Raw genomic sequence first — 23,694 nt, 5'->3', positions numbered from 1 at the left:
GAGCACATTAGTTCACCGGCCATTTTTAGGTTTCTGTTCATACACAAGAACTTGAAAGACGATTGATGGTTAGATATATATTTAAAATAAAATAAAATAAAAAGTTGTGAAAAATGTGATAATGGTTTTGGTTCTTCTTATCGTGCGAGTTTCAAAGAATATGTCTTGTACATTTAAAAATTAATAATTAGGAATAAGAACATGTTGTTTTTACTGTTTTTGAATCTTTTTATTATAATGCATTTTGCCTACTCAATAATCCATAATAATTTATTTATTATCCAGCTTGCCTATTACTATATAGAAACAAGTTTACAGTGACATGAGTAAAAATGAACGGACGGATAATATTAAAAAAGCGCGGGAAGCTATGCTTCACCCGTTGGAATTGACCGATTCTTCTTGTGTGCTACAGCAACAAATAACGATACCAATTTAAACAGAATCAACAAGATTCATTCACACTCTTTCTCTCTCATCTGCCAAGACTAGACTCATCATATATAATAATATAATAATAACCCTCCCTCTATAAATAAACTACACACCACCCCAATTAATTCCCACCATTCTCATTGATCATCCACAACACAATCTTACGTACAAACATGGTAATAGGAAATTATAGTGTGTGCTATTGTTTCACTAGAAAGTTTAAAGTAACCGAAGCCGGACCGCCATCAGACGTTAAAGAATTGTTTAGTAAGTACTCGGGTGATGGGAATCACATGACGGCTGATCAGCTCCGCGGGTTTCTAGAGGAGCATCATCAACACAACGACTCGATTTTAGAAGCCGAGCTTATAATCGAGCGGATACTTCATAAACGACATCCTCATCTAGCAAAGTTAATCAACAGGAAATCTCTCTCGTTAGAGGATTTTCATCATTTCCTGTTTAGCACCGAGCTTAATCCGCCAATCCAAACTCGGGTATGTTAATTCATATGATCACTTGATTCTTAGCTTTAATTCGTAACGAATAGGCATAATAATAAATTAATAAGATGGGTTTGGTTTTTAGGTTCATCAAGATATGACTGCTCCCCTGTCTCATTATTACATATACACCGGCCACAATTCGTACTTGACCGGTAACCAGTTAAGTAGCAATTGCAGTGAAGTTCCAATCATCAAAGCACTTAAATCTGGTGTCAGAGTCATAGAGCTTGATCTATGGCCAAATTTATCAAAAAGTAATGTGCATGTTCTTCATGGAAGGTACTCAACTTACTTTAATTCTATACATAAAATGGCATATTAAGTATTTAGTAACAATAAAACACAAGAATAATTATCAAGAAAAGTTAATGTCTTAAAATTAAAAGAGAGAATTACAAATTAACAATTTCATACTAAAATTAAGACTATAAATTAACGCGGAAATTAGTATTAATCAATTATCTATGCATTTTATGATAATCCTAAGTTGTTTGTTTATTAATGTAGGACCTTGACAAGCCCGGTAAAACTCATCGAGTGCTTAAAAGCAATCAAAGAGTATGCATTTGTTGCTTCACCTTATCCGGTCATCATAACACTAGAAGACCATCTTACACACTATCTTCAAGCAAAAGTAGCCAAGGTGAGTACTTTTTTTTATATGTGAAAACAATCACATATTCTATTACCAGAAAGTTAATGGTTTTCAATTTTTCATGCAGATGATCACCGAAACGTTCGGCTCAATGTTATTTTCTCCGGAATCAGAAAACATAGAAGAACTCCCGTCGCCGGAAGACTTAAAATATCGGATTTTGATTTCAACAAAGCCTCCAAAAGAGTACCTTGAAACAGACGATGTTAGTCGAAGTAGCTCACAAAAGAGCCAAGTTTCGGATGTCGATGATGATGCTTGGAGTTTTAAGGTTGTTGCAAAATGACACACATTCGTACAATTATAATTATATCGGTTATTTATTTGTAATTAAATGAGCAAGCCTTAATGAATTTGTGTTAAATATGTCGCAGTCAGGAAGTGATAAGAGTGATCAAGATGTTGAGACTGCAGATCTGTTAAAAGAAAAGAAATCACCTTCATCTCCTGTTTACAAGAAGCTGATTGCAATTCATGCTGGAAAACCGAAAAACGGATTGAAGAGTGCATTTAAAGTTGAAAAGGATAAAGTCACGCGATTAAGTTTGGCAGAACAAGCACTTGAAAAGGCTGCAGGAAATCATGGGCAGGATGTAGTAAGGTACTAATGAGTTTTAGATATTTTTAGATATTTCAGTTTCTATCTGTTTATTTATGAACGGGTCTATTTTAGTTTATCTCAAAATCGGGTCAAATAAAAAGAAGTCTAAGTCAAGTTGGTCAAAGTCATTCAAAGTCTAATTTTAACAAATACAACCTCCTTAATCATTTCTATTCAAAGATTTAGATAATTATTGCAACAAAATTGTTTTTGTAGTAACAATTAATATGTGTTGTGAACAATTGTTTGGCAGGTTCACACAGAAGAATATTCTTAGAATTTATCCCAAAGGAACGCGCATTACCTCCTCTAATTACAAGCCCCTAATTGGTTGGCTACATGGAGCTCAGATGGTTGCATTTAATATGCAGGTCAGCATCAAAACAACATAATATTGTGGACCGCGTTGTTACTCATAACTAATATCTAAACTCTCATACATTGCAGGGATATGGTAGATCACTTTGGTTAATGCATGGAATGTTCAGAGCTAACAGAGGTTGCGGTTATGTGAAAAAACCAGATTTTTTAATGAGTTGTGGGCCCAAGAATGAGGTGTTTAATCCCAAAGCAAAGATTATGCCCAAAACTTCATTAAAGGTTAAAATATATATGGGAGATGGATGGCATTTGGATTTCAAGAAAACTCATTTTGATAAATATTCCCCTCCAGATTTCTTTACTAGGGTAATTACCTTTACTCTTTATGGTACAAAGATGCTTGAATATAACTTTTACTGGAAGATACAAAGATCACACAACTAATTATATGCATCTCAAAAAAGTTAAACCAATTATTTTATGAAAACTTAAAAGTTATTAAGAGGATACATAAAGTAAAAGTGTATAACTACTTCTTGTGAATGTGAAGTACATAAATCTGAGTACTAATACATTGTATAAAGTTCAAAAGGTCAAGTGGTGTGTGTGTGTATAAAGTAATAGGCTAATATCTATTAGTAAAACTCTTATATAGTGTCTATATTGAACATCAATAACAAAAAGACACATACTTGTTTTTAGGATAGTTTCACAGTACAAACTTTAAAAAAGATTGTACTTTAGTTAACCTTTATACCTCTGAAACAGGTTGGTATAGCTGGAGCATCTGTTGATAAAGTGATGAAAAAGACCAAGATTAAGGAGGATAACTGGACACCTGTTTGGAATGAAGAATTTACATTTCCATTAGCAGTTCCTGAATTAGCTTTACTTAGAATTGAAGTACATAGTTATAACATGTCTGAAAAAGACGATTTTGCTGGCCAAATTTGTCTGCCTGTTTCAGAGTTGAGGCCGGGAATCCGTGCTGTCCCACTCTGTAACCGCAAAGGCGATCAATACACATCAGCAAGGTTACTTGTGCGGTTTGAGTTCGTCTAAATACGCATCCGTTAATCTCGTTAGATTAGCTCATTGATTTCGTAGAGTTTGGTTTAGTCGGTTTGCTCTTGTTGTCTATAAGTATAGTCATTTGTTTTAGGAATGGGTTGTTATTTTTTTAATTTTAAAATAAATGGGATGTACATATGTAAATTTATGAATGAGAAGTGGAAGTCCATTCATTTATGTGCAGACTCTTGTTTTCAGTGGTTGATATAAAAAAGAGACATGTTGTATGGTCCATACCTAGTTATATCCATCTATTTTATTATTCTTTCCTGTTTTTTTTGGTGTTTTAGTGTATGCAGAACAAATTCTGAAATATATATTAGCTGGTAGCATCAATTCCAACTTTGAAAATGAGCAAAATTAATGTAGATGGAATATTTAAAAGTTTTGTTCCCCATTTTTTATTATTAATGGATCTCTTTCATATACTTTGTGTAGATAATGCAGTATTTTTAAGTATTTAATTGTATCTTTAACATTTGGGGTTACAAAGAGACGGATTACCGGAAATTAGTGCTTGAAAACTAAACATAAAATGTTAAAATGAATCTTCATAATTTTTTATTTTAATTTGAAAATTTGTGAATTGTGATGAAGATTGAAGATGCCACATGCTTGGAAAGGCAAAGCAAAGCATCATAAATTCCTGCAACACAAAGGCAGGCCTGGATCTCATCTCATGCACTTTCTCTTTTAGTGATATCAACCATCCGGCCTCTTAGTGCGATATTCTTCTAATAGCTTTTATTATGTGAATGAGCCTAATTTGATTTGATTTTTATTCATGTGGTTTTTAAATGCACCTCTAATCCTCTATAACCAGTTTATAAGTGACATTAATTAGTATTGGGCCTATCTAAGGGCCCTGCAGAAAGGGGTAAGAGCCCAAGAGGTATTGAATTATTTTAAGGACTAATTGAGTGAAAAAACGAAACCAATAGTGGACTGTGATGTGGTTTAGTTAAAGCAAACTTTTTAGGCTTGAAAACCCCATCAACATTTCAACATCTAAATTTCCAAAAGTTTCATCAAAATAAGAGTAAGTTGTGCTAATCTCTGAACATTCCATGAATAGTTAAAATTAAGCTTAAGTCATTAAGCATGAAAACTTACAGCTTTGGTCTCAACTGTTCATTTAGCCGTCACGTAGAGAAATATGCTAATTTAGTGTACAATAACTAATACGCAATGAAAATAAAAAGAAAAATTATTTCCAACTTCCGAGTATAAAACGTGTCAAGAAATCTAAAACTCAATGATTATGATGAAATGGTCAAATAAAATAACTACTATGTCTTAACAATTACTTACAATAATTTATTTTCAAACTTTGCAACTTAAAAGAACTTTTAATCATGTTCATTTGCTTTTCATTTCATCCATTAAATAATTGAAGTAAAACAAATATATGTCCCATAGGTATTAGATAATAGTCCTTCTTAAGTCTAAACACGTAACAATGAAAGGTCGATAATGTCTTGATAACAACATCGAAGTCGTTGTAGTATAGTGGTAAGTATTCCCGCCTGTCACGCGGGTGACCCGGGTTCGATCCCCGGCAACAGCGTTAGACTTTTAGTCGTTTAGTTTTTATTAGTGTTTGTACACTTCAAAATTTTGTTTTAAACCTAAGAGAATAACATGAGTGTTGTTTTTCATTACTGCCAGTAAGAGCACCCAATTAAATGCGTTTAGCGGTGGAGTTCACTTACATTCAAACGTATTGGAATCATGAATCTTTCTTCTGTTGTTTCCTTTAACTTATTGTGGAAATCCAAAACTTCCATGCATGTCTGATTTTTCAATGAAGATCCCAAACAAGTACTCGATTATTCAAAACTTAGAAACTCATAGTTGTCTTATAATCAATTGATAACACTTTTACGGAACTAAATGTAAACTACCCATTTTCTCATAAATTCATATACTTAGGACATGTTGCTAAACATTTGTGAACATGTTTCAGATATTTTGTACATTAAAAATCCCATTTTGATATATCTTTGGCAAGAACAATCTATGATAACATGCCATATTATGTTTATTACAACACTTTGATATATCTTTTACAAGAATATTCTTTCATTCCATTCTTTGGTATGACATAAACCTCTGTATTTAGGTTCCACCATGTCAGTTTGACTTTTTTCTAGAACTCAACTTCCATAGGACCATATGAATTCTTTGAAAGATCAGTTTTTTAAGGCCATGACAATCAAATCTTTTGTCATGTCTTTAAATCTTTCTTCCTTTCTCCTTGTATCCGAAAACCAGTGAAGTCAATGCAACAAACATGATACGAGTCTTGTGCAACAAATCTAGATTCTTGTTATAGAAATCTAAAACGGTTAACAACGAGTTTTGTTAGAAGTTTACTAACTTTAGATGTAATCAATATAAACAAAGCAGTATTACAAATCAAAGGTGTTTTCATGTTACGGTAAATAGTTCAAGTATCAACTGATCAAGAATCTGCAATCCAAGACACACCCCAATCTCTCCAAAGTCTTCACCTTTCCACCTTTCAATCACATCTCTTTCAGCCATTTTACAAATTTCATCCCACATTTCCTTAGATTCTCTACTCACAAAGCTCTTCTTCTCGAATCCAACATATTCTTTATCATTTCTGCATAATTCTTCGCCATCATCCACTGAATTGCAGCTGCTAGTACTTGAAGATGATGGTGATGATGATGATGATGGAGATGGTGCATTCTTGTCAAGATCCCCTCTCAATTTTCTCCTGGAATTCGAATTTTTCGACTGCGACTCGTCTTTTCCTGAAAATAATCCATACCCATATCATAAAAATCATAAAAGTCACCAAGACTGTAGCTTTGTAACTTTTATTTTTTAATTTTAACGTACTTAATTATATCATAATCCATACCCATATCATAAAAGTCACCAAGACTGTAAGTTTCCTGCAATTCAAAAGGGGTTGTGGTGTAGCTTGTTGCCCGCTTGCCTTATGTCTCGATGTAATCACTACTTTTCAACACATTAATTTGAAAATGAACTCAAATTATATTTAAAAAGTAGTAATACATTGAAATAGGAGGGAAACGGCCGCTACCCCTTAAAACCTTTATAACTAAAAAGAAAATCTTAAAAGAATCAAACCTGAATATGAAGCTTCTTGATTACCCGAGAATTCAAGAACAGAAACAGGACTTGAATTCTCAGAATCACACTCCGAGTTGCAAGCTTTCTTGTAATTCTTGCCCAAATTAGACAATTTACATGAACCCATAACTTCACCATGACAATTAACCAATTCTTGATTCAACTTGATTCTTGATTTACCCTTTTGATTTTTCGAAAAACCCGACTCCAATTCCTTATCTTTACCATCACCTTCAAAGCTAAGAATAATAAACTTGTCATTTTCAAGCTCCACAAAGACGGGTGCTTTAAGAACATGCCCACCCTTCTTTTTCAACTTCAATTCTCTCCAATTATCAATCGGGTTCACTTCCGGCATCGAGTCAAGGCCCATAAGTTTGCCCACAATCCCGGGATCACCCTTGGGCTTATTAGCACAATAAGGCTCATCAAATTCATTATGATTGGTGTGGTTATCTAAAGGGAATGTGGGGAGGGTGTGGAGACGGAGCAGGCGGCGTAGGATTGCGGGTACGCAGCCCGCGGGGGAGTAATCGGAAGCGGAAGAAGAGGAAGAAGGAGAGTTGAGGAATTTCATGGTGAGTTGGTGATCATGAGATGAAAGAATTGGGTTTTTTTATTTTTAAAAGATTTGAAAATAATAATAATAATAATATGTGAATTGAAAAGAAGAAAAGTAGAAACGGGTAATTGGAAAAGTGATGAGAACAGGGGAAAGTGGTGGCGGGATATGTATTTGAATGCCATTCAAATATTATATTAAAAACAAAGAAAAAAGAATGAGTTGAATGTACGGTGAGAGACAAAACAGAGTGGCAGGTGCTTCCCACGCGCGTCCAATTGTGTTTTGTTATCCTGTCTGTTCTCATGCAAAACACTGCCGTAAGATTTTTGGTTGACTAGTCATGGTTGAAAAGAATGTTTTTTATTTTAATTTTATTATTATTTGTTTGTTGAAAAACTCAACAAAATGTATGAAAAAATTCATTTCAAAACAATCTAATTTTATTGATATTTTTTGACACACATTTACAGTGATTCGAAGGTAATAGTCCTTTACTCGGGAATTTTCGTTAAAACCGACGAACTTGTAAACCCATCAACAACCCGTTGTTAATTTCTAAATTCTTTCTTCTTAAAAAATTTAACTTCTTTCATGAAAGTCATTGCAAGTGCTCTTATGAGGCTGAGGGGTGTGGGGGGCGCGAGAGGGGGCGCGAGTGGGGGCGCCAGCCAATAATATTGTGACGTGTGGCAGAGAGAGAAACTTGATAAGATGGGTGTTGGTAGTGGTGCTCGCGCCCCGGGACATGGTGTGGAGGGGCGCGAGAGGGGGGCGCGAGCGGTTTTTTTTTTTATTTTTTTATAAATGTATTAAAAAAACGTATTATTAAAAAAACTCATAAATTATTTAAAAAAACACACATTAATTAAAAAAACACATTAATATCTAAAAAAAAAATTAAAGTTAACTTTAATTTTTTTTAATAAAAAACGAGTTAACTTATTATTTGTTATAATATAATCACCACCATTTTTAGTTTTATTTAAATACACGTTTGTCAACAGTGGGTAAAACGTTTAAAAAGAAATTTAGGGTCGGTTTTGTCTAATAAAAAACAATTCAAGATAACATTCATCTAATTATATATTATATAAAAAAAGAATAAGTTATCCCCTATGCATAAAAATATTAATCTTTATTAAATATTAAAACTTGTATTTGATATAGATATATATAGAGAAAAAAAAAAATTTTAATAAAAAACGAGCCCAACGGCTCTATTCACGCATCCCAAGCCTCCTTCACGCCATTCCCAGCCGCTAGCCCATCCGCGCCTGCCTCTTTTTCCGCGCTCGCGCCCTCTCGCGCCTCGGTGGTGTGGTGCTCGCGCCCCGGGGCGCGAGCGGAAGGGCTTTCGCGCCCATTCTCGCGCTCCGCACCCCTCAGCCTGATATACTCGAGCACTCTAGTGTTAGAAAGCTTATCCATAATGAACACTAGTGTTTCAGGATATCATAATTAATTATACATAGTTGAATAAAGTTAATTGTTATACTTAATAATTTGAATTAATTAGATTAAACATAAAAATATGAAAACATATAGAGAGTAGGGCTATAAGCGAAGTCCAGTAATCTATTCGAAAAGAAGTTTGTTTATGTTTGTTTGTTAATAACGTACAAGACATGCATACAAAAATTTCGTTCAGTAAACTTAATGGACGAACACGGACAAGGGTCAAGTCCATTCGATAGTGTTCGTGAACGTCAGGTAACGTTTGTCCGATTACTTCCGGTAATGTCCGCCCAGTAACGTCCTTCCGGTATTGTAAGTGTTTAGATATATCCAATACTGTAATTAAATTATGGAATTTCTAGTGTTATTAATCACACTTTTGTATTACTACATATATGTCTGATGTCTCTTATAGTGATCCACTTAAGCGTTAATTATATTTGGATATTATAGGGTGTAATTCTAAATTTATAGGTGCAGTTGTTTGGATTTATGTTATGAATTAATATGTGACCGTTTATGTTTGTCCATTAGTGTGTGTTATCCGTTAATGTTCACATGTTTGTTTGCCCATTAGTGTATGTTTGTCCATTGTTGTCCGTTAACGTCTGTTTACAATATTAACGGACGGACACAGCCAAACTCAATTTTAATGGACGAACCACGAAAATTAATTTTCGTTCGGTAGAGTGTTCGTGAACCGTCCGTTTGTCTGTAAAAAACTTAACGGACGGATACAGACATGCTCTCGCCCGATCTAGTTCGGTTCGGTCCGTGTATACCCCTAAGAGAGAGGATGTAGAATATAAAGGAATACTCCTACAAAACTTTAATGTTTAGGTTTATAACATTAAAACTCAAATTTACATGTAAAAAACTATCAAGTCAAACATTGTGGAGTGTAAGAGCATTTACAATCCGTTCATCAAATTTAGTGAGTGAAAATTTTATAATATAAGGAGTGATTTAGGGTATAGAAAATGCAGTGATTTTTTTATATATTTGAAAAGTTCATGTAACACCCTTTAATTTTTTGTTTAATATATTTTGAAAGTTGTTGTGAGTGAATGAGTGAGAATATCTAACTATACTATTAAACCAATAGGCTTTAAGTCCATTTTCCCTCTTCCTATTGGTTGTTGATTAAACCTTCCATATATATCAATCACTTGTCTAATTTCCATCTTAATAAAATAAATCAATAATAGATTTAAATAAGATACAATCAATTCTCTTTAATTATTCTCTTTCATATTTAATTTAATTTTAATTTTGAATCTTTTATAATTATCTTTCTAAGTTAATAATTATAATTCATAATTTTGACTCCGCCTAATTAAATTCATTTTGGGGAATTTATAGGCAATTAATGATATTTACGAAGTTATCACTACTAAATTATATCATATTAAAAATAGTTCAGTTATTTCATCACAGGTTAAATACTCATTCATTTTGGCGAGATAGTTACTATTTAACATTTCTCTTAAAATAGTGTATTACCATAAAAAGAATAGTCATGTCACATTAACAATTCATTTTTAATGTATTTTAGATAATAGATAATTTTGATAATTAATTGATATTTCATCAATATGATTCAATATTAATAGATTACGGATTTAAGTTTAGTATAATTGGTTCTAATATTATATTTTTGAAAATTTATGAAATTCACCGATTGACTCACACAAATGTAAAATTTTACTTATATCAACAATTATACTATGTATAATTATTAAGCAAACCTTTAGGAATAAAATAATAAGAACCATCCATAAATGTGAGTTTCGTCATATATACCGTTCTGAAAATTTAAATTTAAAACATTTTAAGAACCTAACAAAAGGAAATCTTTAATTATGGAATTTCTATATTCTAATTAATTAGTAATTATTATTTGATTAACTATTTGACTAAGCATTCATAAGGCTTACTATAAATACGAATGTTGACCGATTGACTTATTCTAAATTTAGCAATTAATGATTTAAATATATGAGGTTGATTTTAAATTTAAATTTTGTCATTGGAGTATTATCAAATGTAATTGATGTAATTGATATATGTTTTTTATAACTTCATATAGATTGACCGTTTGAGAAATACAAATTTGACTCATTGGAGTATAAATTATGACTTGTAGACCATTTAGGTAAATTAGGGATGAATCACCCCTTTGATTAAGGAATTATTTTACGGAATTTGTATATTTTAATTAAAGGTGGTATATCATTTGATTAAGGATTTGATTAAGCATCCTTAATGTTTACTATTAATACCGATGTTGACCCATTGAATGATTCTAAATTCAACAAATATTGATTTAAATATATGGTGTTGATTTTACTTTTAAATATTCTAATTGATAATTACTATTAAATTCTATTTAAATTGTGTTAATGTTAATAAATAAAAACCAAATTAGTAACTTATTTGTCCACACCTTATATGAAGTACTTAATTATTTAAATGTTGATTACAATTATATTATGTTGAGTATTTTTATAACTTTCAGTCATATGATTCAGTATATAAATATATCATAATTTATTATAATTTTATAATTTAGATATACCTTAAATTTATATTTTAGATATATCTTATTATAATTGATGATTAATTATATTATTGTAAATACATAAATTAGTAATTTATATTTCTACATTAATAAGTTTAATTCCGTATTTAAATATAGTCTAGATTTAATTGATATGAATATGATTATATATACTTATAATCTAATTTATGGACATTACATTTTAGTAATTCAAGTTTTAAAATTAATTAATTCTAATTCCCTACTTTTTCGTCCTTACTTTAAGTTAATTGAGATTCCCTAATTTGTTGTCTCTAATTAATTCCCTATATACATTCATTCTATAATCCAGTCTCCCAAAATTCAATCCGTATAAATACTTAACATTCATACGGTAATTCTTACACCATCAAACATTCTTTAGCAAAAACGATTATCTTTCTTTGTAAGGTTTTTAATTTTTCTTGTGTTTATATCCTCCCATTTGTTTATGTATTTTTTTGGCTTAAAAGTCTTATTGTTCAGAAATCAATGTTTTGTTTATTTTTATTTTTTCACCACTAGGAAAATGGAGCTAACAGACATCACCATGTTGAACCAATTGGATGTTCTTAACAGTGAGTATATCCTCAAGGTGCGTATTTTGAGACTTTGGCGTCTAAAGGACAATTCAAAGCCCGGGCAAGATTGGTCGATCGAAATGATTGTGCAAGATGAAACGGTATTGTTATACATTCATTAATTTTACTATATTATTTATACAACTTAGTATTAATGTTAATAATAATGTTTCAGGGTAACAGAATGCAAGCCTATGTATGGAAGGCTTGCATTCCCAAGCATGATGTGTGTCTTGGCGAAAATAGATCTTTGATTGTTCGGAAGGCCTCACTCGGTGAAAATATGTCTACTTACAAGTACATTGACTTCCCACACAAGCTTTGTTTCACTGCCGAAACACATCTCTCAAATTCCTACGAATTTGAAGGTCACTTGTATAGACTCAAATTTGTTAGTTTGATGACATAAAAGCCAAAAACTATCCATAGAATGGAACTATAGGTTATTTGTATTTCTTATTTACAACATATTTTTCATTCTTATACATTTTATGAATAACTTTGAACACAAAAGCCTTATGATATTTATAATTATTGATATCCTTTTTTGTAGATGTTCTTAATTATATTGGTATGGTGAGCGTTCTTTGGTTTATTCTATTTTATTATAAATGCATAGTTTACATGAATATTAAATGCCTTAAAAATGACATTTTTATTTTGTAGATGACAATGATGACAATTGTGCAAGATTCTCATAGTTAACCATGTTTTCCTACATTCGATGATTGTAACGTGGAATAATAAAAAATTCTAAATATTTTGTTTCATGGTTTGTTTTCGAACGGTACATTTGTTTTTATTTTGTGGGTATTTAAATTACCGTTTCTTCATTTGAATCTAAAATACATAATTTACGTAGGTGGTTACTAAAATGAATATTCTTTGTTCATATGTTTTTTTATATGTTTGTCAATTAGTATTCGTTTATATGTTCACATATGGTAGTTTATTGTATTAAATTATTAGTTTATACTTAGAGTTTAAAATTTTCTTTTATATTGAGAGTTGCATATAAATTTTAACTCAAAATGCGTTTAATGTGGAACCAAATTCATCATTAAATGTAGATTTGTACCTTAAATTTTTACGTGTAATTATTTTAAGTCACTCAACCATTTAATAAATCAACCTGTGGTTTTTTAGTCACATGTGTACCACTAACCTATTTATATTTTAGTACGTATTTCACTACGAAAAGGTTTACATTTATTGTATCGGTTTTTTGACATCCAATCAAAGTCATCAAACAATATTCATATTCAATACACAATATTGTTTTTTTTTTAAATATATAAGGATTCACCATAAATCCAATTATGTATAGTTTTAAAAAACATACTATATTTAACTACATTTTTTGGTCCGTACTACGGTAATGAGTAATAATTGTTTATGTTACCATACAGTTTCATATTTAACATACTTAGATTATATGATAAATTTTCCGCTCGATATATTTTTTTTTATAAAAGTTATTTACTTACCTGATTTTATGTTAGTTACTCAAACATTATCTTTGTTTTATTAATTTTAAATGCTTGATACATCTTTCTTTTAGTTACCCAAACAAACAACCCTCAAAAGTAGCTTTAATTTTATGTTTTTTGATTTTTCTATTTATTTAATATTAGATACACAAACATTAACTTTTTGTTTCCTAATTATGTATATATTTCTAAAAACACTCATAAATCTTATATTTAAAATAGAGTATATTCAATCAAATTATTCCCATAATATTAGCCAAAATTTAAAGTATCTATTTTAATTTTGATTATAATTAGCTTGTGGGTATTTAATGTAAACGAAACTTTGTTATTTGCTATATTATTGTATTTGCTATATTACATTACTAGGGTATAGCCCGCGTTACACGCGGGTGGAAAAATATGTTAACAAATATAATAAATTTAAACAACAAATTCTAACAACACGAAACTTCTTCAAACTTTCAGACCAAAACGTTAACCATTTACATTGTCTAGATATTAAAAGTTATAATAAGTTAATGTACATCGAACAACCAAAAAACATCAACAAAAGACATAAACATGTTCTTTCATATTAAACCACCATCAACTTCAAACATTCTATCAAAAAAACTCATTTTGCTTCACCACCTGAAAATATAATAAAACAATAGCATTCAAATTAAATATACCATAATAACATATTTAATAATGAGTAACATTTGAACATTAATAAAGTTGTTTTTATTAAATTGTTGTTTTTATTAAAACAAAATAACATATAAAAACAAATAAAGTAAAATGACAACATAAAACATGTTTCTAACTTAAACCATTAAACCAAAAAGATATATAAATAAAAACATTTTTTTGGCCGTCATTTTATAACTAACAAATTTGATACCATTTCAAAACAACCAGTTTTGAAATATTTTCATAATAGTTACAAAATATAAAAAAAATTGGATTTAGTCAACTTCAAAAAATTATGAAATTGTTTTGATTTTGACCAATCTTGCAATAAACTTTTAAATCACTGACATTAATATTTTGCTAAATTTGAAAAACTTAAAAACTTTTTACAATAAATGAATTCTCAAATAACTTTGGAAAGATTAAAAATTTTATGTTGATTTTGAAAATAATTAAAGCTGAAAAAATATAACTAATTAATTTAGAAATAATTACAAAAATGAAAATCAAATCGGTTAATTTGAAAACTTCAAAAAATTATGAAAAGATTTTGAAATGAGTTTAAAATTATGGAGAGTATTAAAACCTTTAAAACTTTGTTGAAAGATTGATCAAATTCCGAATTTAAAAGGAGTTTAAATATGTTAATTAAATTGTATTAAAACCATTAATACAATTTATTGAGTTTAACTATCCTTATTAGTTATTTAAACAAATAAGGATAGTCAAACTCAATAAATTGTATTAATGAGATACTTAAAGTATAACTTATTAAATCTGTTTTTTAACAAATAAGGAAAGTCAAATTAATTCGGTTAATTTAAAAACCTCAAAAAATTATGGAAAGATTTTGAAATGAGTTTAAAACTGTGAAGAGTAATAAAACCTTTAAAAATTTATTAAAATATTGGTCAATTTTCGAATTTAAAAAACTTTAAATATCTTGTAATTAAACTCATGAAAACTTTATAACTTATTTATTGGGTTTTTCATATATAATGTAATTGGTTATATATAAAAAATATAATGTATCTTACAATATAATAAAATAATAATGTTTTAAGTCAAATATATTGAAATATAAAAATGGTAAGGAGTAAATGTTATTATTTCTGTCAAATAAGATGTAACAACTAATTAGAAAATGTAATAAATTAATAATAAAAAATTACTAAAATTATAATAATTATTATAAATTATAGAGATTATCATTAATAAATAGATAAATATAAGATACAAAAATAAAATTTTTCTTTAATACATCGGTTCTGATTAAAATATATTAAATAGACAAAACCAACAACTATATATGATTGATTATATAAAAATCAAATAAATTACATTGTAAGGCCCCGTTACCGGTAGCCCTACTTTCGTGTTAGATTTACTCATAAACGCAGTTCTAAATATCATAGTTAATTAAAACATTCGCGGAATATAAAAGCTTTCATAAAACATTTCATAACAAAACACCTCTTGACTTAAAACAACATATATTCTTTCAAAATAAACAAAACATTAAACTTAAACGTCTTGCGTCTTCCGATGCCAGCCCCTTATTCAGTGCTACGTGTCTCCTCACGCGAGCTGCCTCATCCTACTCACCTGCGTGCATACTAAAAGTCAGCTACGCTGAGTGAGTTCTAGTTAATCACGTAATCATACAATTCCTTCTTACATTTCATACTTAACCTCTTAACTTTCTTACATACACACGTAAGTGCATATACTTTCATTCTTACCTTCATACTTCCTTTACATACATAATCATACGTTTTAAAGAGCCTTTCGCCCTATAACCTCACAGATATTATAAGGGTCTGGTCCCTAACATCACAGATATTATAAGGGTCTGGTCCCTAACATCACAGATATTACTAGGGTCTGGTCCCTAACATCACAGATATTACTAGGGTCTGGTCCCTAACATCACAGATATTATAAGGGTCTGGTCCTTAACATCACAGATATTACTAGGGTCTGGTCCCTAACATCACAGATATTACTAGGGTCTGGTCCCTAACATCACAGATATTATTAGGGTCTGGTCCCTTTGTTTCGTGTAACTGTACCGTACCTGTTCATACATACTTTCCTTGACAATACGTGCAATCTCCGAAGAGTGTTCACGTACCATCATCATAACATACATACATTATGCATACATCATATATTCATACATACATCCTATCTTTCATCATACTTATCAATCATATCTTAACTACCACCTGACGGTACATGCAATATCTGAAGATCGTTCACGCACCGTCAAACAATCATCATACATCAATCATACAAGGCATACACTTACCACTAAGATAAGTGTATTAACTATCACATCGAGTATGCACACAGCCCCGAAAACATAACAAGGAAGTGGGGCTAGAAACTCACCTCAAGGCGGTTGCGTTCACCGTTTACGGTTATCCCCTTCTTTAGCTGTGCGCGACTAACTGTATAATAATTATACGTATCAATAACTATCACTACACATATCGTCTTTCTAGTTTAATTATTACCCTCAACGAACGGGGGTCCGGGGGCAGCGCCCCTGGCAGCGGGGTTCTAGGGGCGGCAGCCCCTAGCGGGGTCCAAGGGGCAGAGCCCCTGGCTGGGGTTAAGTTGCCAGGTCAGCTTGAAAAAATTTTATTTTCATTAACTGTCATGACACATTTTCCATTAACATTTTGAATCGTTAATTAATTTGCTACTTGAAAGTTCAAGGGCCTAATTGTAGTTAAATCATTCTTTTCTAAGTCCAGGGACTGTTATTGTCATTCTGTTAAACTTCTAATTCGTTATTGGTTCATAGCGAATTGGATTATCCTAGCGAACTGGTTCGTATAACGAATTGAACCCTTAACGAACTGGACTTCTTAACGAATCAGTCCATATAGCGAATTGGACCTTCTAATTCGTTATTTCTTTTAACGAACTAATCATAACGAATCAAGGGTAATTCGTTACCCTTTTCCCTTAACGAATCGGAGACGAATCATAGACGAACTAGAGCTAGTTCGCTGTGCTCCCTTAAGCGAATCAACTAACGAATCACCTTCAATTCGTTAAGCCCCCATAGCGAACTAGGGTTAGGTCAGGGAATACATTCCTTATCCTCGTACCACTATTCCGGCGCCGCCTTTGCCGGAAAGCCGCCGGAAAACCGCGAACACGTCGGAAAAACGAGTTTTAACTCGTTTTTCGTCCCGTTCGATCCAGATCTGAGCTAGGGTGACCCCTAAGCTTATCATAGGTTCGGTTTATACCCGATTCCACCCGGATCTCGTGACTTAAACGGTTTAACGGTGTCGGCTCGTCGTTTAGTGACCATAACTAACGGATTTAAGCTCATACAACAAAATACTATCATACCTTGGATCGGGATCCGATTCTTCTTCTATATTTCGGCTAGAGAGGCTAGAGAGAGAGAGAGAGAGAGCTTAAGTGTGTGTTTGAGAGGTGTAAGGGATATGTGTAAATGAATTAAATGGAGGATTAAGGGTATATATATTTTTTTGATCATGGGCTTAAGCCCATGGTCTTTCCTTCATTCCTCCATAACCCAAGTCCATAACCCATATCCATTTACCTAACACAAGTCCATCTCGTATTCTATTCAACTAAACCGATAACGACCCGCTATAAAATAAACGAACTTTATATTATTAATATAACCGAAAGTAGGATGTTACATACATGAATTGTGAAAAATACATAAATACATGAATACAAAAATATACATCAATATTAAACAAAAAATAAGATATCTTATCAACAAATCTTCAACCCATGAAATTAACTATATCAATTTGGGAGCATAACCTGAAATGAGAAAATTAAATATTAATATTCGTTTTACAAATAATAAATTTTAATCATGGTAATGTTACATGTTATGAAATATTTACCCAGTAATTCATAAAATTCAACTTTAATTTAAATTTGAAAATTTATAAATTTTAAATTACATCGTTTTAGAAATAATAAATTTTAGTGATAGTAATTTTAGACATTATGAATGTTTGTTTAATCAGCCATTTAAAAAGTTCAACTAAAAGTTAAATTCAAGTTTAATGTTTGACCAGACAATTTAAAGATGTTTGACCAGCAATTAAATAAAAAAATCAACTTTAATTTAAATTTGAAAATTTAAACTTTTTAAATCAAATCGTTTAACTTACCAGCTTAAACGTTTGACCAACAATTAAATAAAAAAATCAACTTTAATTTAAATTGGGAAATTTAAACTTTTTAAATCAAATCGTTTGGAAATTTAAACTTTTTAAATCAAATCGTTTAACTTACCAACTTAAACGTTGGACCAGCAATTAAATAAAAAAATCACTTTAATTTAAATTTGGAAATTTAAACTTTTTAAATCAAATCGTTTGGAAATTTAAAATTTTTAAATCAAATCGTTTAACTTACCAACTTAAATGTTTGACCAGCAATTAAATAAAAAATAAACTTTAATTTAAATTTGGAAATTTAAACTTTTTAAATCAAATCGTTTAACTTACCAACTTAAACGTTTGACCAACAATTAAATAAAAAAATCAACTTTAATTTAAATTTGGAAATTTAAACTTTTTAATTCAAATCGATTGGAAATTTAATCTTTTTAAATTTCGTTTAACTTACCAACTTAAACGTTTGACCAACAATTAAATAAAAAATCAACTTTAATTTAAATTTGGAAATTTAAACTTTTTAAATCAAATCGTTTTAGAAAATAATAAATTGTAATGATGGTAAGTTTAGACGTTATGGAATATTGACTTACCATTTACAAATTTCAAATTTAACTTAAATTTGGAATTTAAAATTCGAAATTGTAATCGTTTTAGAAATAAAAAAAATTAATCGTGGTAATGCTACATGTTATGGAATGTTAAACCACTGATTTACAATTTATTATTGGCCTTACCGGAAAAAGACTAATGATAATGTCCATGGATGAAACTTTTTATGTAGAACCTAGAAGAACAACATGTAAAAGAAAAATACAAGAAAAATATAAAACTTCAAATAAATATAAAACAACCATTGTTATAGGTATAACACAAGAACCGAAAAACTTACCGGAAAAACATAAAAACTTAGAAATATTAGGTTAATCGCCGTTTTTGATTTAGAACTGATTTTAAAAAAAATCAGTTAACAATGAAAATAAAGATAAAAATGTTAGATCTACAATAACCGAAAGAAAATATGATGTTGCCGGAAAAAGATATAACCTTGCCGGAAAATCATATAACATTGTTGGCCATTAAAGTATAATATATAACCTTACCGGGAAACGATTAATCTCGATCTACATTACCGGAATATAGAAGATGGTGAATGGTGGAGTTAGAGAGAGAGAGAGAGAGAGAGAGAGATTAAATACAAACAAAAACGGAAAACAAAAATCTTACCGAAAAACCGTAATAACTTCAAAATATCAATTCAATCTTGGATTTTGATATACAACCTAAAGAGATTATTACAAAATCATATAACAATTAAAATAAATATAAACCATATCGGAAAACCTTACCGGAAAAAGATATTACTTGCCGGAAAATCAAATAACATTGTTGGCCATTAGAGTATAATATATAACCTTACAGGAAAACGATTAATCCCGATCTACATTACCGGAATATAAAAGATGGTGGATGGTGGAGTTAGTAACTCGAGAGAGAGAGAAAGAGAGAGAGAGAAAGAGAGAGAGATTAAAATGATTTTAATGGAAAATATTAAGGTTTAAATAAGTTTTTTGGTGTTTGGTCAACATGACACATGGCATAATATTAGAGTACATGAGAATGGAAATATAGTGACTGGATTGCACATGTGGACAACCTAGAAGAAGACCATGTGTCCACATTGTATTGCTTTAATAGTATTTAAAGATCACAATCACAATAAATGTCGGTCATTCATTTTAATTCAAAGTCAATAACTTTATAAATAAATTTTGCAAACTACACAATATTTTGCAAATCACACTGTTACGCAATATTGATTTGGTCAAACAAATTACACAATTATAATGATGATTTTGTATAGAGGAAACATAATTTATGACAAACAAATCAAAAAAAATACACCTTAACTTATTCAATGATTATTTGTATAGAAGAAACATAATTTATGCCAACAAATAGTTTGGTCTTCCCTTAAAATATTTTTACCATACACTCACACAACTAAAGTTCAAGTCTATATATTCAATACATAAACGTACACCATACGTCACTCTTAATACTTGGTGGGATATTAAGTGTGAGATTCAATAATTTGGAACTTGGTGAAGGAAAACTTGGTGGTCACAATGATGGTAACTCCATTATCGATATACCAGATGATCTTTTGATTGGTGATTCATCCGATCCTATTTCTGATCTGATTGATTTTGTATATCCGGCATTATTGGATAATTTTAATGATATTTCATATTTTCAAGAAAGGGCCATACTTGAATTTCCCAGTTCTAATAGTATAGATAACTCTGATAGTGTTGGGCTAGGTTTCGATCCAGCATTACACTCACGAGACTTTTTAAATGGGTTAAAGATGTCTGGTATGCATAATCATAGATTGGTTCTAAAAGTTGGTGTGCCAATAATGTTACTAAGGAATATTGATCAGAACATTAGTTATGGTTTATAGTTGTTTTTTTTTTTGCAATGACCATTAACTATTACATACGGCATTATGGTTTATAGTTGTTTTTTTTTCTTCAAGAACATTAGTTACTAGAGGTGCACAAAACCGGTTTAAAACTCAAAACCGGTTTGGGTTAAAACCGGTTCGGTTTGGTCAACAAAAGGCAAAACCGGTTTATGATCGGTTTCGGTTTGGGTTGAAACCGGTTTCTTACCATGTTACGATCGGTTTCGGTTCGGGTTTTGATCGGTTTCAGTTCGGGTTTTGGTTTCGGTTCGGTTAACCGGTTTGAAACCGGTTTTGATGGAGAAAATTGCAAACCGGTTCCAACCCGACGGTTTCAGTCGTTTCCAAACCGGTTTCTACATAATTGGTTTCAAACCGGTTCGGTTACGGTTCGGTGTTCGGGTCAGTTCGGTTAACCGGTTTATTTGCCCACCTATGTTAGTTACTAATTAACATACAACTTGAAATAGATCATAAAAGTTGTTACGAGTGTGTGTAAGTTGGGCTTGTATTTATTCTTCTCCAGTTTATACCCTAGTGAAGAAACACTAAGCGACCCCGGGCAGATTATGGATAATCTGGGGGTTAAGTAATGTTTCCCACGAGGGTTAGGTCCGGCAAAGAAGGATGTTCTTCAGATGACCTGCAAAACAGACACCGTGAGCTCGTCACTGAGAAGGGGGGGTTCCTCTTTGTGACCACCCTCCGGCGTGAGAATCAGACTAGGTTGCTCTGAATATAAGTATATATTGAGAGAAATAGCTAGTGAAGGTAAGATACAAGATGATCATACCGTTCCAAGGTGTTGGAATATTTATAGCCGAAGGTAGGTTTCCAAGCAGGTACAGCCAGCTGTATAATATTCCTGTTCTACCAACTATGGGCTACGCACGTGCCATGCTGGTTGGTGGGTAGGCAGCGGCTGATAGTGACAAGGCCGGCTGTGTACTGTTCCCTTTCCACCAACTGCAGGCTATGTGCGTGCCACGACAAGGGTTGGTGAGTAGGCAGCGGCTAATAGTGACAAACAGTACTAGAGCATGCTCCTCGTACTGTTGTCGGTGAGCTGTCACCCTGTGATTGGTTCATGGGCTGCTTTGGTCAGATCTTGTCTATTTTGTCCATACCTTGGCAGGTATAGTACAAAAGATCTTCCAGAAGCATACGGACTGGCTCATTTGGGCGGGAGTATTCCCGCCTTGCTCATTCCTTCAGGTGACACCGAATTATTTGAGAGTTAGTGCCTTGTGCGTGTAGCCTTGCTATTAGTGCGGGTAGCCTTCCCTGATGGCTTGTATCCGCAGCTGCGGGGACAGGCGGGGTACTTCACCATTGGGAGGCTTTCCCTGCGGGAACAGCTGGCGTACTGCGCGTAAGGTCTTCATCTCTGAGCATGGTGGGTCCTGCGGAACCAGTTGGTCCTTGCGCAGACGTCCCTCTTCAAGGTGAGTCTTGCGGGTCCAACTGAGCTCTGCTGGGACCTACCTCTTCACCTAGGTTTCAAACATTTATATTTCTCGGTTGAATAAATAATTTCTTTTATTGAAAATCATATTTTTGAAAACAATAATAAATAAACTCATTAGCTAATGAATTTGTTTTAGAATAGTTTATAAAATAAAAGAGATGATAGAATATAAGAAAAAAATGAAGACAAATGTAGAAGAATTTCTCAAAAAAAACAATTATCAAAATTACATATTTGGTCCTCTAGGGGTAATGGAAAAATTACATATTTTCAAAAAAGTAACTAACCCGTAAAAAAAACTAAAATTTTTAATATACTTCGTGTAAAGGACGTAATCTAATACAAAAAGTAAATATAAAGAATATGGGTGATCACGGTTCGGTTCGGTTATTGGGTAAAACCCAAACCTAAACCTAAGCTATCGGTCATTTTAGAATACCAACCAATCGGTTTTCGGTTATTCGATTATTCGATTATTCGGTTTTCGGTATTTTCGGTTTTCGGTTTAGGTTATTTTCGGTTTTTATATTATAAAAAAAAATAGAGTACCTCATACATATTGAATTCAAAATACAAAAATAGGCACGCGTTATGTGGAACCAAACAAATACAAAGTTGGAACCAAACAAATAGGCACGTGCACGTGTTAAAATTCAACAACGTTCTTAATAAAAAAACTAAAGGTTTCTCGAATCTTTATTCATTGTCTTATTTATTTTCACAGTTTAGATCCAATCTTGATCATCTTCATCACCATCAATGGTAGATTCTTTTGGTGTTATGTTTCTGGTCATAAAATCTTAAAAAAAACACGTAGAAAACATAGGTTCGATTAATCGGTTCGGTTCGGTTTTTTAAAAATGTATAACTTAACCTAAACCCAAAAATCGGTTTTCCGAACAACTAAAAATTTAACCGCCGGTTAAGCTTCGGTTCGGTTTTTTCGGTTATTCGGTTTCGGTTCGGTTAATTCGGTTTTATGCTCACCCCTAATAAAGAATGTTAAAAGTGAGTTTTAAGAATAAATAATGGAACATGTAATTTTATATAAACGTAAAAGATGTATTATGTAATTTTGTCTTTATAACTATATATGTACTTTGAATTAGAATGATGAGAAATGACGGCTAAGATTTGGGATGCCCAAATATATGTATTTAATCATAAGTTTAGGATTCATAATTAAGATGGCTAGCGCTTGACAGAAATTTAGATGTGATCAAATAAACCTTTGAGCTATTGTGGCTAAAACTTTGAAGCAAAGGTTTTTTTTATCTGAAAATCGAGTAAAAGTTACACATAAAGCAAAAAAATCTATTATAATAGATATATGAGAACTAAAAAGGCGGAAGGTAGTTTTTTTTATTCATTATGAGGTTAAATTTGCTACAAGACTATGTGTTGTGAACTTGAAAATGGTGACGCTCAGTACCACATGGGTTTCGTTAGGGCACAAACACCGCAACAGGTGGCTGGAGTTCGAAAGGGATGCAAGGTGAGCAGC

At 31.5% G+C, this 23,694-nt stretch overlaps 2 protein-coding genes and 1 non-coding gene across 3 annotated transcripts; 2 read left to right on the top strand and 1 right to left on the bottom strand.

Moving 5' to 3' along the window:
* The first annotated feature begins 531 nt into the window (after positions 1–531).
* On the top strand, positions 532–3,767 carry LOC143592697 (phosphoinositide phospholipase C 4-like). Its single transcript, XM_077072560.1, has 8 exons — positions 532–932; positions 1,024–1,220; positions 1,449–1,584; positions 1,664–1,867; positions 1,971–2,197; positions 2,451–2,568; positions 2,645–2,884; positions 3,287–3,767. The coding sequence occupies exons 1-8, from the start codon at positions 609–611 to the stop codon at positions 3,578–3,580; spliced, it is 1,740 nt and encodes a 579-aa protein (XP_076928675.1). The 5' UTR covers positions 532–608; the 3' UTR covers positions 3,581–3,767.
* Positions 3,768–5,084: 1,317 nt separating this feature from the next.
* Positions 5,085–5,156, top strand: TRNAD-GUC (transfer RNA aspartic acid (anticodon GUC)). Its single transcript has one exon. It is a non-coding gene; the product is annotated as a tRNA-Asp (tRNA).
* Positions 5,157–5,938: 782 nt separating this feature from the next.
* On the bottom strand, positions 5,939–7,451 carry LOC143592695 (uncharacterized). Its single transcript, XM_077072559.1, has 2 exons — positions 6,716–7,451; positions 5,939–6,372 (listed from the first exon to the last, which is right to left on the bottom strand). Exons 1-2 carry the CDS (start codon positions 7,293–7,295, stop codon positions 6,020–6,022), a joined length of 933 nt encoding a protein of 310 aa, XP_076928674.1. The 5' UTR covers positions 7,296–7,451; the 3' UTR covers positions 5,939–6,019.
* Between the last annotated feature and the right edge of the window lie 16,243 nt (positions 7,452–23,694).

This window comes from Bidens hawaiensis, unplaced genomic scaffold (genome assembly GCF_021521415.1).
Source record: "Bidens hawaiensis isolate Kalapana, Puna unplaced genomic scaffold, B.hawaiensis_p1.1 tig00041156_1, whole genome shotgun sequence".
Taxonomy (NCBI): Eukaryota; Viridiplantae; Streptophyta; class Magnoliopsida; order Asterales; family Asteraceae; genus Bidens; species Bidens hawaiensis.
This window is presented reverse-complemented; position numbering and strand designations above follow the sequence as displayed.

Bases quoted from the DNA above. Each gene is read 5' to 3' on its own strand.
- LOC143592695 (XM_077072559.1), bottom strand. From the start codon at position 7,295: ATGAAATTCCTCAACTCTCCTTCTTCCTCTTCTTCCGCTTCCGATTAC. The intron at 6,373-6,715 runs GTTTGATTCTTT...GATTATTTTCAG, and splicing joins TCAAGAAGCTTCATATTCAG to GAAAAGACGAGTCGCAGTCG.
- LOC143592697 (XM_077072560.1), top strand. From the start codon at position 609: ATGGTAATAGGAAATTATAGTGTGTGCTATTGTTTCACTAGAAAGTTT. The intron at 1,868-1,970 runs GTTGTTGCAAAA...AATATGTCGCAG, and splicing joins ATGATGCTTGGAGTTTTAAG to TCAGGAAGTGATAAGAGTGA. The intron at 2,198-2,450 runs GTACTAATGAGT...ATTGTTTGGCAG, and splicing joins CATGGGCAGGATGTAGTAAG to GTTCACACAGAAGAATATTC.